Genomic DNA, 14,775 nt, shown 5'->3' with positions numbered 1-14,775 from the left:
ATGGTGTGTTAGTTTCTGCTTTATAACAAAGTGAACCAGTTATACATATACATATGTTCCCATATCTCTTCCCTCTTGCATCTCCCTCCCTCCCACCCTCCCTATCCCACCCCTCTAGGTGGTCACAAAGCACAGAGCTGATCTCTCCAGGCATTTTAAACAGACCCTGGGACTTCTATGAGGAGAAAATTTCGGAGCGGGTTGGCGAGGGCGGGGGGGGGGGGGTCGTCTTATCAACCCAGCTGTCTTTGATTCAAGAAAATAACCAGGGGCCAGCTGTGTGGTCAGGTGCAGTGATGCCCCCAGCCCGACCCTGCCCGGGACCACCCCCAGCGAGGATTCCAGAAACTGCGCGAAAGCAGGAGCTTGTAAAGACTGTCTTCTCTCCCTGGAGCAAGATTTGCATTTTTTTATTTTTTTATTTTTTTTTAGTATTTATTTATTTTTGGCTGCGTCGGGTCTTAGTTGTGGCAGGCGGGCTTCTCTCCAGTTGTGGCATGCGGGCTTAGTAGCCCCCGCGCGGCATGTGGGATCTTAGTTCCCAGACCAGGGATTGAACCAGCGTCCCCTGCATTGGAAGGCAGATTCTTAACCACTGGACCACCAGGGAAGTCCCAAAATTTGCATATTTTAAATTCTGTTTTTCCCACAACCTCCTTCGCCTCTGCATATCATTTGTGCAGAATTGTATATCTACCTCGTCTCATCTTCCACTCCATTCCCTACTCCTTCCCCAGGTGGAATTTTCTGGATGCGTGGCATTATTTATACTCTTTCTGTCAGATCTGGGTCTTCCTTCCTAAAGTGCTTTTGACTTGCAAAACAGATTCCCTTTATGGGTGATGGAGTAGAAATCTTCAAGGAAAGATGTAAAGATTTCTTAAATGCCTCAAAGCGTTGACTTTCTCAACGGTCCTAATATGTCAATCGCTGTTCTTAAAAAAAAAAAAAAAAATCTAGAAATCAAATTTCTTAATGAGTTTGGTAGGGTTAACATTTATTTCTGGGACGGTATTCTTTCTTTTTTAGCCTCTCTTTTTCCTTAATGTTGCGTTGGGAGTCCTACCTGTAATTTCCAGGAAAGCTTTTGGTTGCGTAACTGAGCTTTTACATTTCCAGTGTGTTTTAAGCAGACTGATTAAATGTAGGGGGAGATGAAGGGTGTGACCCTGAGTCTATGAGAGTTTCTGAAGTTAAAAAAAAAAAAAAAAAGTCCTGAATTCAAGTTTCCCATCATAAAAGGTAGAAATTCTAAAGCTGGTGGGAGGACAAAAGGGTGACTTCATAGGATTCTGAAAGAATTGGGTCCATCTCTTCCTGCTATTACTCTTTTCCCCTTTGTCACATGCACTTCCGAGTCAAGCCTCTTCATCTCAGGGCAGAGTCAACCCTTGGTATTTTATTTCCTACTTCGGCTGAAAGAACTCATGACTGTCCCCCTTTATTTTCTGCCAGCATCCATAGAAACCACATAGAGGCTTTTGCTCAAAACACACTCATTGAGTCGCATTGCTACGGAATTGCAGTCGCAGAAGTACTCTTCCTTTTGAGGTGGGAATCTTGAGGAAAGCTGAAGCCAAGTTGAAAGTCCTTCAGTTATGGCAGAGTCCACCCAGTAGAGTTTTTTTCATTATTAAGAAAAACCCCACTTAGAAAATCAGGCTGAAAGCATACATTCTTGAGTAAATTTTGGTCTGAAAAGTTTTCAAAGAGTCTTTTGAGCTGCTTTTATTCTTTTCCCTTTCGCCCAGTCCCCTTTGCTCCTCAGTAGTATTTAAGAAATGCTGTCGAATTCTGTGCGCGTACAGGATTTCACATTATTGAAATAATTTACCCTGACTCCTTCACTAATGTTGTTTAGGAGAAATATCTGAGTGGGAGAAAGTTTTCAGCTTCCCAAACACTTGCCTTTCCTCAGAAAAGGTAGAACTATAATGGCAGGTGCTCTGAAGAAAGAAAAGAAATGCCCAAGTACCATGTGAGATGGAGTACCTAAACATGTTACAAAACCAGAAAAGTGTTCTCTCATTCTGTTTCCTGGTTTTCTTGTCTAATTAAGTTTTACTGCAGTTTAGGTTTGAGGGAAGAGCTAGATTCTCCCCGAACATTTATCTTTTCACAGAGACTGAACTTAGAATGTTTTCTTTCCTAAGGCGATTGGAAAACCAAAATGGAGGAGGCCAACGCCAATATTTTCTTTCTTGTCTTTGTTTCTGGTTGGAAATTAGTCCTTTTTTCCCCCTTATCAGGATTAGTGAAGGAGAGGAGGGAAGCTCTTTCTTCCCAGCTATTACCATTGAAATGGATCAATTTCTTCTTTTTAAGGATGCAAATCTTGAGGACAAATGAGCTCTCTCAAATATCTCAATCATATTTCGAGAAATGGACCATCTTTTACAGACTCATTTAGTAATGAGAAACATTGAAAACCATAATTCAAAGGGTAGATACTCTTGATTTCGATCTGGGCATTATAGATTCCAAATGGTATTTTCAGTAATTGTATTTTTTCCCCTTCACCTCATACCCAGAGTGGCTCTCTAAATTTTAGGTACATGCTTATGGTGTGGGAACAAACTTTTAACTTCAGGATTGATTTTAAACATGGCTTTCCACTCAACGTCTTTCAGGGGAAAAAAAAAATCTCTGAGAGGGAAATCTTAAACTGATTGCCTTTCATCAAAGAAGAGAAGTAAGTACCACTAAGAGTAGTTTCTGAAATAAAACATATGATTGCTTAGAAAATTGCATTAGGAGAAAGAAATACTCTGGCACGTAGTGAGATTTTGACAAATGTGTTTTTCTGTCCCTCTGGTGGGTCCTGCAACTATGTTCTCTCTGAAGAACCCAGTTGAGGTTTCATGCTATTCCTCTCCAGAAAGTGGGCATAGAGGGAACCCCCCTCAACAAAATAAAGGTCACACATGACAAACCCACAACTAACATCATACTCAATGGTGAAAAGCTAAAAACATTTCCTCTAAGATCAGGAACAAGAAGAGGATGTCCACTCTTGCTACTTTTATTCAACATAGTTTTGGAAGTCCTAGCCACAGCAATCAGAGGAGAAAAAAAATAAAAGGAATCCAAATTGGAAAAGAAGTAAAACTGTCACTGTTTGCAGATGACCTGATACTGTACATAGAAAATCCTGAATATGCTACCAGAAAACTACTAGAGCTCATCAATGGATTCGGTAAAGTTGCAGGATACAAAAGTAATTCACAGAAACCTGCTGCATTTCTAGACACTAACAACAAAAGATCAGAAAGAGAAATTAAGGAAACAATCCCATTTACCATCTCATCAGAAAGAATAAAATACCTAGGAATAAACCTACCTAAGGAGGCAAAAAGACCTGTACTCCGAACACTATGAGACACTGAAGAAAGAAATTGAAGACAACACAAACAGATGGAAAGATACACTGTGTTCTTGGATCGGAAGAAGTAATATTGTTAAAATGACTGTACTACCCAAGGCAATCTGCAGATTCAGTGCAATCCTTGGATGGTTTTGTGAGGTGACACTTTCATGATTCCTCAGGCTGGTCATTTCCTCTCAAGCCAGATAAGGTGTCCTTGTGGTATGATTCGTAACCCATCTCCTCTGTGGCATTTACCACAATACCAATCCTTATATAATTATGTCCTAATTTTCTTCTCTTCAGCTACGTGTGTACTACCTCAGCGAGGCAAAATTGAGCTTCTTAAATCATTAACAATAAACCCATATTTAATTCCAGGGTGAAGGAGACATTTCTCTGCTTTCTCCTGGTCTCATTTACTTTCTTTCTCACCGGAATCTCTTCTTCTGAATTTTCTGTCCATACCTAAGCTTTTAAGGGACTGAAATAGTTCAACTGGATTTTTTTTTTTCATTAACATAGTTTAGGAAAAATTCCTCTGAGGCAGACGTTATCAAGGCAGCTGTCTTTCATTGAAAAAATAGAAAGGTAAAGAGAACTTCTCTGACAGGTACTTCCTGAGATAAAAGGTTTACCTAATCCTGTTGAAAAGGTAGAATAGTTCAATATTATGGGAGGCTGGTGATGTAATTCTCTGAAATTAAGTAGCTGTGAATTGTTTGTCTTTTTTTTTTTTTTTTTTTCACCCTTTCAACTTTTGTTAGTTGAGTGAACTGGGAGAGGTGGGGCTGGGGAGGTTTACTGCATGTCACTCGTGCCCTGCTCTGTCACACATCACCTCCAGACGTTTTCCTCAGAGAAACAAAATGGCAGCCTGAACTCCAGGGTTCCCTCACCCACCAGCTCCCTCTCCGCCTCTGACTAGAGCTAATGGCTCTGTACCATTATTTTTCCTGTCAGATTTAATGGGGAGATATTCTTTTCCTAAAGCCATTAGTTAAGTAATATTGCTTACAGAATTGCTGAAACAGGGATAACACCTCCTTCTCAGGGTGTAAATCTTAAGAAATGATGAGGCAATTGCCTAAACACATCAATTATATTCCAAAGCCTGAACTTTTTTTCTGCTACAATTTTCATTTAGAGTTAAGAAAGTTTGAAAGTAATGATCCCTTAAAGTAGGTTCTCTTGATTCAATTTTGGCACTAAATAATTCAAATAATATTAGCTGGGTTTTTCTTTCTTCTTTCTTTCTTTTTTCTTTTTTTTTGTTCTTCATTTCATTTTCTCTCTTCCCCACAATCTGTCCTCTCTTTATTTTAAGACATTCTCTTATTGTCTGAGGATGATTCAAGTTTCAACTTATCGAAAGATTTTAAGCATACTTTCCCACTAAATATATTTTTTTGGAGAAAACGGTAAGTGAAGTGTTCTCAAACAGATTGCCTTTCATCAGAGAAGGAGAAGAGAAATTTAAATCGTAGAGAAAAGTGGTTTCTGGAAAAAAGAGATTGGAAAGTGATTACTCGGAAGAGGCAAAATTTCACACAAAAAATGAGGCTAGAACAGAAATACTTCAGATTTGGTTAGAGATGGGAAAATATATTTTTCTTTTCCTTTGAGTCTTTCAACCTTTTCTCTGCCTGAGAAACTGAACTCTTGTTATGAAGGTGTGAGGGTCCATCTCCCTCTGTCAGATGTGTGTTCTGATTGAAATGACTTGCCTTGCACACTCTGGGGCTTTTCTTCATGACTTTCGGTCTGAATTTTAGAGCCAGTGTCATTATTTGCCTCTGATTTTTCTTTCAAACGAATAAAGCAATCCCATACTTGTTGCAACAAAAAAAAACAACATTGACATGTGCAAGGAAAGCTTGACAATCCCCAGCCTCATGGCCCCCCGAGGTTGCCAGAGTTGGGCTGATGTGCCATCACGTACATGATGGACACTTTATTTTGTTGTTTACACAGATAGATCATACCATACATAGTCATCTACAACTCTTTTCTTCTTAATATATCTTGTATATAACTCTAGGCATATATTACAGATTGATAGATAGATCATTTTAATAATGGCACAAAATCCCAAAGTATAGCTGTACCATAATTTATTTATTCAACTCTTCCTGTATTGATGGATGTTCCTGTTGGTTCTATTGGTTTTCCTACCACAGCTATTGCTGCAGTAAATATTCTTGCCCCATTTTGCAAAGAGCAGTTGCTGGATCAATGCGCGTTTTATAATTATAAATTTCATTTTATAAGATACTACTAAATTACTTTTCAAAAACAGGGTTACTCTCCCATAAATATCTTTTTAACACTATTTTTGAAAAGAAACTCTGCTTCTGCAAATGAGCAGAGCCTGCGCAGAGAGTAAAGCCTTGCCTTCATCGTGGGTGCCCTTGAACCTCTTCATGGACAAAGGGTCTCACGCTGGCCTTTCTTGGCAGCACTCAGGCCACGGATACGTTGGTTAGCACGGAGCTGTTGTTTGAAAGTTAATTTGTTATCAGTGTTTAAACTGGAATCATGGAACTCAGATTTCTGGTTTCTCTTGGAAAATGGATAGTTCTGGCAAACTGGATGCTTGGTCCTCGGTGGTCTTGGTGGGTGGGAGCTGAGGGGCAACCTTGCCCTTGGAGGCTGGACCTGTCCTCCCTCTCCTTCCACAGCCCTCATCCCAGGCAGAAGCCCTTGTTTCTGTTATTGGTCTGGCCCTGTAGCTTTTGAGTTTGTGATTCTTGGTTTCAACCAGGGTTTCCCAGCCGTGGCCTTATTGACCTTCGCATCTGGGTCCATCCAGGGTGGGGCATGGGTGCATCCTGTGTACCGCACGTCCAGGAAAGTCCCCGGACATCACCTCCGGCTGAAAACCACTGGCTCAAACAGACCCACAAATCCCATTTTCTTCGGTAGATGTTGAGATCAACTTTTCCAAGAGTGTTCCTGAGCCACTTTCATCATTTCTCTCTATCCTGTAGGCCTCTGTCTCGCTTTCTGAAGGAATGTTGTTGAATTCTGTACACAACCAAGCTTTAAAGTCACGGAAGTATTTCAAACCAGCCCCATTCACCGAATTGGGAGAAAATATCTGAGTGGAGAAAGTGATCAAAACACTTTCCTTTCATCTCCGGAACAGAAGTGTAGACACGGCCGTGATTCCAGGTGTTTCTCAAGTAAAAGCTTTACCTAATTACACACACGTAAAAGGTACAATTTCTAAATACTGGATGAAGAGGCTTGAATAAGTCCCTGGAAGAAAGGGAGACATTGCCTTTGTTCCCTCGGGTTTTCTGCAGTGGTTTCTTTTTGTGATTTAGGGCCTCGGGTGATTACCCTTCTCCCCTTCTGCTCTCACAAGAGTTCTCCTCAGAATGTTCCTGAGCGTCAGGAAGAATCAGGAAGGCTGGGGAGGGGGTCTCTCCAGGGCTTTTCTCCCCCTTTGCCTTCTTTCTCCTTCTCTGACAGGAGCAAATGACTTTCCTACATCTTTTCTCATTAGAATTAATAGAGAAGTATTAATTCTTTCCCTAAAGCTATTAGTTAAGTCACAGAGCTCTGGAATTGCTGAAACAGAGTAATTTCTCCTTCCTTCCAAGGTGTAAATCTCGGGGCAAGATGAGAAGCTTTTGTGAATGTATCAGTTAGGTCTCCAGGAAGGGACCCTCATAGACAATTTTCATTTAGCCATGGGAAACTTTTAAAACAACGATACATAGACTAGATGGGCTGCTGCATTCTGTCTTGGCATTTAACGTTTCAAATGGCATTTCTTTGATCATCTCTTTTCCTGACGTGATTTCATCATCCTATTTTCACTGTATTTTAAAGTCACTCTCTTGTTGTCTGGACAGGGTACAACTTTTAACTTAAAGCAAGATTTTAAACACCACTTTGCACTAAACATAGTTTAGGTGAAGAATTTCTGTGTGGGAAGAGTTCTTGTCCTGATTGCCTTTCATCAAAGGAATAGAAAAGAGATGAGAACCACGAAGGAAAGTGGTTTCTGAAATAAAAGATTCATTTGTGATTACTTAGAGGCGAACTTTCCAAAGACTGCATTAGGGTAGCACAGAAACACCCGAGGCTGTACTCGATAAATATATTTTCCTGGCTCTCTCTCAAGTCCCTCTCTGTCCGTGGGACTCAAGTGGGTGTCTGCCCCCCACCTCCTACAGTCCGCCCACTTCTAATTGTTTTCTGATTGGAATGAATGTCCCCAGCCCCTGCCTGAGAAGAATAAAGCTTCTTCCCTCCATCATTTTCAGCCGTATTTTTTTCTTCTTCAGAGGCCTTATAAACAAAAATTACAATAGGATTGCAGAAACAAATGAATATACTTGCAAAAAAAATTTTAGTCTGATATCTGGTGTGCCATAGAGCCTTAAAAACTATTGGTTGAATAATTACTCAAATGAATGATTCAGACTCGGTAGAGAGAAAACCAGCCCCAAACAGGTGGCAGGTGGGAACGGTTTTACAGTATGCATGGTTTTACTCATTTCCATGGATACAGGTGGGGTCAGGGCCCCATTGTACCATCTCATTGCACCTCTGCTTTTCCCTTCCTAGCATTTGCTACATATGCTTGGTGATTTTTTTTCCGATTGGACTTTTATTTTTTTCATATTCTTTTCCATTATGGTTTATTACAGGATATTGAATATAGTTCCCCATGTGATACAGTAGGACCTTGTTGTTTATCCATCCTATATATAATAGTTTGCATCTGCTAACCCCAAACTCCCAGTTCATCCCTCCTCCAACCCTCCCTTCCCCTTGGCAACCACAAGTCTGTCCTCTATGTCTGTGAATCGGTTTCTGTTTTGTAGACAAGTTCATTTGTCATATTTTAGATTCCACATATAAGTGATATATGATGTTTGTCTTTGTCTGACTTACTTCACTTAGTATGATAGTCTCTAGGTCCATCCATATTGCTGCAAAAGGCATTATTTCATTCTTTTTTATGGCTGAGTAGTATTCCATTGTGCATGTGTACCACATCTTCTTTATCCATTCGTCTGTTGATGGACATTTAGGTTGTTTCCATGCCTTGGCTATTGTGAATAGTGCTGCTGTGAACATAGGGGTGCACATATCTTTCTGAATTAGAGTTTTGTCTGGATATAGGCCCAGGAGTGGGATTGCTGGGTCACATGGTAGCTCTAGTTTTAGTTTTCTGAGGAACCTCCATATTGTTCTCCATAGTGGCTGCACCAATTTACATTCCCACTAACAGTGTAGGAGGGTTCCCTTTTCTCCACACCCTCTCCAGCATTTGTTATGTGTAAGTGATTTTTTCTTTTTTGGGTGTAATTATTTGCTGGCTGAATTTCTCCCTCCATTAGACTGTCATTTCCATGAGGGTATCTGCCTCCGTCACTGAATAAATTGCCTGTGTTCAGCACAGTTCCTGGCACAGAGCGTTGACTGTGGTCAGTGCTCAATAAATATTTAGGCTTAATCATATGGGCTCAGAAATGGGCTCAAAAAATATGGACTCAAAGGGGCTCAACTAGTATTTGGAATATGAGCAAATAACTGCCCACATAGTGATTCCTCTTAGAGTCCTGCCCCGCTTTCCTTAAGTAATTGCAAATTTTAATTGCTAGCACATTTTGCATCCTTCGATGGCAGGGATGCTTGTAAACAATTTCATCTCAGATAAATTAGTAGTCTGGCAGATTACCCCTGGGATCATGTTGATGCTTATAGCTTACTTAATGAGGCCAACGTGATAGACTCATTTTTACCCCTTCCTTATAATTCAGCATCTTTGGACTCCAAATTCATGGAGGTTTGGGGTATATTGGGGCAACTGATGAAAAGGCATCAAATTACTTACATTTTCAGATAATGATATTTGAATAATATGTCTATTAGCATTTTAACAAGGCGTCGCAATGAGACAGCCTGCAGGAGGCTTGACATTAAAGATGTCACCAGTTAAGCTGTAAGTTTCATCGTGTTGTCTCTTCACTCCATTTTCCTTCTAATTATTTTACAGTTTCCTATCGCCTTTTCAAGATGGCTAAATTTAAATTTGCTACAATACTAAGCAGTCTCTTCCTCTCTCCACGTGGTTTGGCAATTATTTCTGAGGGAAATTATTAAAAACGCAGCCTTTAATCGGGGTGGGGGGCAGAACAGCACACAGACCTGTGATGAGAGATGGTTTCTGTAGTAAGATTCTGGTAATTGCGTAAGAGTGGTCGAATTCGCAAAGGTTGCGATAGGACGGTGGAATCTATAATTTCTGAAGATGTACAAGGTGATTCACAGAGTGATGCCGAAACATAAAGAGGACGCCGTTCTGTGCTTTAACACTTGACTGGAGCCCTACTGACTTTTTGAAAAGGGCCATTCATCTAATAGCAAGGATGCTTTCCTTCTTCAAGAATCGCAATTCGTTTAACACACTTCTGTGACATTATTTGGGCATTTTCCACAATGATTAAAGATAACGCACTTTTCTCTGTAGACTGTTAGGTCACAAGCAAATTAAATCAATGTATTTTCTTCCCTTGCTTTCTCGGATGAGTCAGAAGTTATTGGTCAAAGGCGCGCATGGCCTTTTTGTTAAGCTTAAAAACCCAAACGACCTGCTGAGAAGATGCTTGGCCAATCTGATTATTTTCTCTGTACTAATTGGTTTTACTTCTTCATTGAATTGAATGAATTGCCTGGTGGTTTTGTCACTGTGGGAGCACAGCTTAATCCACTTAGAGCGAGGCGCTTGGGCTTGGTAAACTCTGGGGCTCTAGAAACGTTTTTCATAATTGTGGTCTTTGGGTGATGTTTCATAGGTGAGAATGCAAATGGATCTCAAATCCATCCATTTTCTCCATTTCTATTTCCACTGCCCTAGCCAAGTCATCTCACCTGGCCCCCTAGACTACTTTGGGAACCTTGTAACTGGTTTTCCCATCCTATTCCCCTCTCTCCTTCTTCAGTCTCCATATAGTAGCCAAGTGCCTCTTTAGAAGATGTAGACCTCTTGCTGGAAACACTGGTTTCTTCACAATGAATGAAGAATAAAATCTAGACCCCTTCCCAGGGCTGCCTGCACCCTACAAGATCTGAGCCCTTGGTGGCTCCCTCAGCTTCATTTTGCCCCCTTGCTCCCCACCATCTTTCCACCACGGCCTTCCACTGATTCCTTAATCCCCCCAGCTCCATCCCACCACAGGGCCCCTGCCTCTGTTCCTCCTTTGTCTGGAATGGCCTTTGAGGGCTGGTTCTTTCTTATCCTGAAGGTCTCATTTCAGGTGTCACCTTCTCAGAGACGCCTTCCTCAACTAGGCAAGCCAGTTACTCTCTGTGATCTGCCCTTCAGGGACTGTTACTCTCTATAATATTCCCTGTTTATCATCACTTTCATTATTACTCTACCCTCTCCTGTTTATTGCATCTTTGTCATAGCCTCCTGTGTATCATTCCTCTCTGGGGTACCCCCATCCTGTTTATTTCCTTCGTGACCCCCGTCACAACCTCAATTATCTTACTTGTCTCTGTTTCTCTTCCCCATCAGAACAGAGGCTCCTGAGGGCCAGGGCACCTTGGTCTTGTCCTCCGATTCCTCAGGGTTGAACATGGTATCTGGTTCCTTGAAGGAGCCCAGACATGTCTGTTGAGCGGATGAATGAAATAACAAAGACTCTGGTGCTGCATCTTTAGATGATCTCAGTAACGTGGTGCTCAAGTGAAGATTTTTTGTATTAAAGGAAAAATCATTGCTTCCTTCCCTAAATTGTCACAACATTGATGGATTTTTAAAGTTGATTTGCCCAAGATTAGTGTGCTCGATCATCTAGTGACCTACCCCTGGGGGTATAAGAAGTAGGTCTGTTCTTTTGGGTTCAAGGTGGAGGACAGAGCACATACACTTCCTTCACTTTCCTCCCAGACATTAGTGAAGGAATGTGTTTGGAATGCCCAGGCCCAAGGGGACAAGATGACCGGAGAAGAAATGGCGCCATAGTTGTAGGGGCTGGAATGCAGAGGCTAAGTGGTCACTGATTAGCAGACCCAAGTGAACTTAATCCTTGTTTAACAGTGGTCAAGCCCTAGACATTCAGAAATCCATGGTACCAGGTGGGGCTGAAAACAGGAGCGTTGGTTGAAAGAATCAGCAGCATTCAAACCCCCCCAGATCTCCACCCCGCCCCTGCTTCTCAGAGCCTGGTCACGTCCCTCGCTCTCGCCCCCAAATAATACTCTGGGCTTAGTCTCTGGAGACTCTACAAAATGCTGGGGAGCAAGGGGGCTGTACTGAAAACAGAGGGTTTAACCAAAGGTTGGCACCGCACATTGAGGCCCCCGCCTCTCAATCCCAATTCTGACTCCAGGATGCTGGCACCTGCCTTGCACTTTCCAGGCAGGAGATCAGAGAACTCCCTGGGCAGAAGCCGACCAGCCTGTGTGGAAGACCTAACGGGGATTACTTCAGGTCTTCCCACATCAACAGGGCGACCAGATAACCCTGCAGGGAGGTCCACGATTGACATTTTATGTTTGTAAAGTGTTTCTAACCAGTTTTTCAGTGCCTATTTCCTAAACATGAGCAGGTAGTTAAGATTGCCGGGTATCTCAGGGAAGCCTTTAGTAGGAAAGAGAGAGACAAAAACATACAGAAACAAAGGAACTTGGAAGAAAGAGAGACAATATAGGAAGAGGCAAACTTCAGCAATAACAATGACAACAGATTATTATTAATCTTGCCTGAGACAGAAGGGAAGATGTTGGAGCCATGAAATAGTAACAGGATGCTATAAAGAAGGAATAATAATAATTAATAATAATAATGAGTGGACTCTTGGAAATTAAAAACATGATAGCAGACACAGACACCTCTGAGTTGAAATAAAAAGTTGAAGGAATTCCCCCAAATGAAAAAGACAAAGAATTAGAAAATAGGAGAGAAAAGATAAGAAAAATAGAGGATTAGATCAAGATGTCCAATAACCTACAAAGAGCAGTTCTAGAAAAAGAGAAAAGACAAAACATAAGGAAAAAAATATATCAAAGAAATAACATATTTTTCTAAAATGGAAAGACGTGCTTCAGGTTGAAAGGGCCCACTGAGTGTCCAGACAATGAATGGAAATAGACCCAGGACCATGGTAACGCTGGCATAAAAAGAGTTTAGGAGTTTCCAGAGAGAGAGAAACAAAAAGGTTTCCTCCAAAGGATCGGGAAACATAAATCATGTTGGCTCCAGACTTCTCAACAGCTAGAGCTCAGTGGAGCCACATCTTCAATTCTGAAGGAAAATGAATTTTAATTCAGACAGCTATACCCAGGCAAGTAGCCAATTAAAGTCTAAACAATTTTATTTCATCCTTTCTCATGAAGCTGCTGGAAGTTTTGCATTAAGAAGGAATGCAAAGAGAGTAAACCCAGGAAAAAGAAGTGTGGGTGTCCAGGAACCGAGGAGGTGAAGAAAATTGCCAGGATGGGGGTGACGCACGGGCTCAGCCCCCATCGGGCCAAGGGAGCAGTGGTCCATGGGAGCAGGTCAGAAAGTTGTGAGAGAGAGATTTCCAAGGAAATGAGATGGAACCTAATAAATGAAATAAAAGACCACTGGGAAGGAGGTGGGAGGATGATTTTAGGAATAAGTCCATACAAAAAAGTAAGCAAAAGAAAAAGACAAAATAATGATTAACTCCAGGGAAACCAGTGTTGGCAAGAAAGGCAATGTCATCACAGCACACTACGTGGCTTGGTGGTGAAGACCGTGTTCCTGAACATGGTGATGTAAACACTGGATATGCTAAACAAAATTATGACATCATAGTCATATGACTGTAGAGAGGAGAGAGGGGAGGGGCTGTGCCCACGTGTGCGGGTGATAAGGGTTGTGGATGGGGCAGCTCGTCCTAAACCCTCCTCTCCCCTCATGACGTCATAGGCTATCCTCCAAACCGGAAACAGGGAATCCAGAAGGGGTGCTACACGCTTGTTCTTAGGAGAGAAGGAGATAAATACAAAAGGAACACAAAGTGGGAAAAGATGAGTGGGTGGGCAGGTGTGGCTGTTTCTCTTAATACACGGAAATACTTGACTTTTAAAAACTCTGTGCGTGTGTAGCGTTAATCAAACTAAAAGCAGATGTAAAAGTGGGTTGAATGCTTTTCTCTGGTGACACAGCTCTTCTAGAATGTTTTTCTGATCTCCTCTCATGATGGGATCTACTTGCTGAAACTCTGTGGTCCTTCTGACTTGTATCCCAGGCCAATATGACAAAATGGAGGAGAGAGTAAAGATGAAGGACGAGAGAAGGGCAGCTGTTCCCCTGAAAGGGAGATGCTGTTTTGGGGATGTTGTCAAGGCCATGTCTTTGTCACCCCTCTCCCCCCACACATCACAAACACCACCACAGAACAACAGCAACACAAAAACCAACCTCCCTCCTGCTGTTGGCGCTCTGATGGAGACTAAGGCATCCTATGTGATAGGAAAATTTCTAGTCTCGACCCTCAGTTGAATGGCCAGAGAATTCAAACCGATCCAAAATTAACCAATGTGGCCAGGAAGATGACTTTGATGAAAAAAAGATCCACATGAAATATCTTTTAAAATATCTGTAATCAAGGGATTTTTCTGCCTTGGGAATTGGTTTTGCCATTTCTTTCCTTATCAGAAGTGGAGACGTTGTATTTGACCATGTGAACTGTTTCACGGTAAATCCATTTCCCAGATACACCGTGTGAGATGAGGTTATGAGTTCGGAGCTGGTTGTGAAGACACAGATCAACTCCTAGGAAATGACTGTTGGCTGACTTTATAATTTCAGGTGTATATCCATGTGCCTCCCCCCTTTTTAGGTCTAAATCTGTCAGGGGAGCCACCTTGTGCTGCCTCAGAATCATCTCTTTGTGTTGGGAATGGAGAGAAGGAGGAGGAGGAGGAGAAGGAGGGCAGCAGACACAGCTCGGGAAGCTCCTGTCCTCACCCAAGTTCAAGAACTGTCAGGGAGACAGTCAGATCAGCCTCGAAGGTGGGAATTGTGCTTCTGAGCGGTCTCTACCTATCTCTTTTCTAGATTTATGCCTCTTTTTTCTTGTTAGTGTCCAGTGTGGCAAAACTCGCTTGGGCCACCTAGAGGTTTCCTGGCACAGAAACCCCATGAGGCAGACAGACGCCTCCAAATATTGCGCTGAATCAGCCGGTGACTTGGGCTGTGAACTGTTGGGATGATCTCACAGTTGATTAAAAAATCCCAAGTCCCTTATTATTTCATACCTGAATAGAGATGCCTATCACCTTGCAGAGGTCACTGCAATGCGGCATCAACGCCAGGCAGACTGGGGGGCCTTGGGTTGAGAAACATGAAAATGCTAGTCCAGACCACACCTTGAAAAACCGCTAATCTGGAAAAACTCAAATGCACGGTA

The 14,775-nt window shown here is 41.9% G+C and overlaps 1 protein-coding gene across 1 annotated transcript in view; it reads left to right on the top strand.

The window, feature by feature from the left end:
• ZNF831 (zinc finger protein 831) overlaps window positions 1-14,775 on the top strand; it is a 93,786-nt gene that overhangs the window by 64,587 nt on the left and 14,424 nt on the right. Inside the window, exon 4 of the mRNA XM_082428353.1 lies at window positions 14,206-14,378. Coding sequence (XP_082284479.1) covers window positions 14,206-14,378 — 173 coding nt within the window. The remainder of the gene's footprint in view (window positions 1-14,205; window positions 14,379-14,775) is intronic.

This window comes from Balaenoptera physalus (genome assembly GCF_965194825.1).
Source record: "Balaenoptera physalus genome assembly, chromosome: 16".
NCBI classification, from domain to species: Eukaryota; Metazoa; Chordata; class Mammalia; order Artiodactyla; family Balaenopteridae; genus Balaenoptera; species Balaenoptera physalus.
This window is presented reverse-complemented; position numbering and strand designations above follow the sequence as displayed.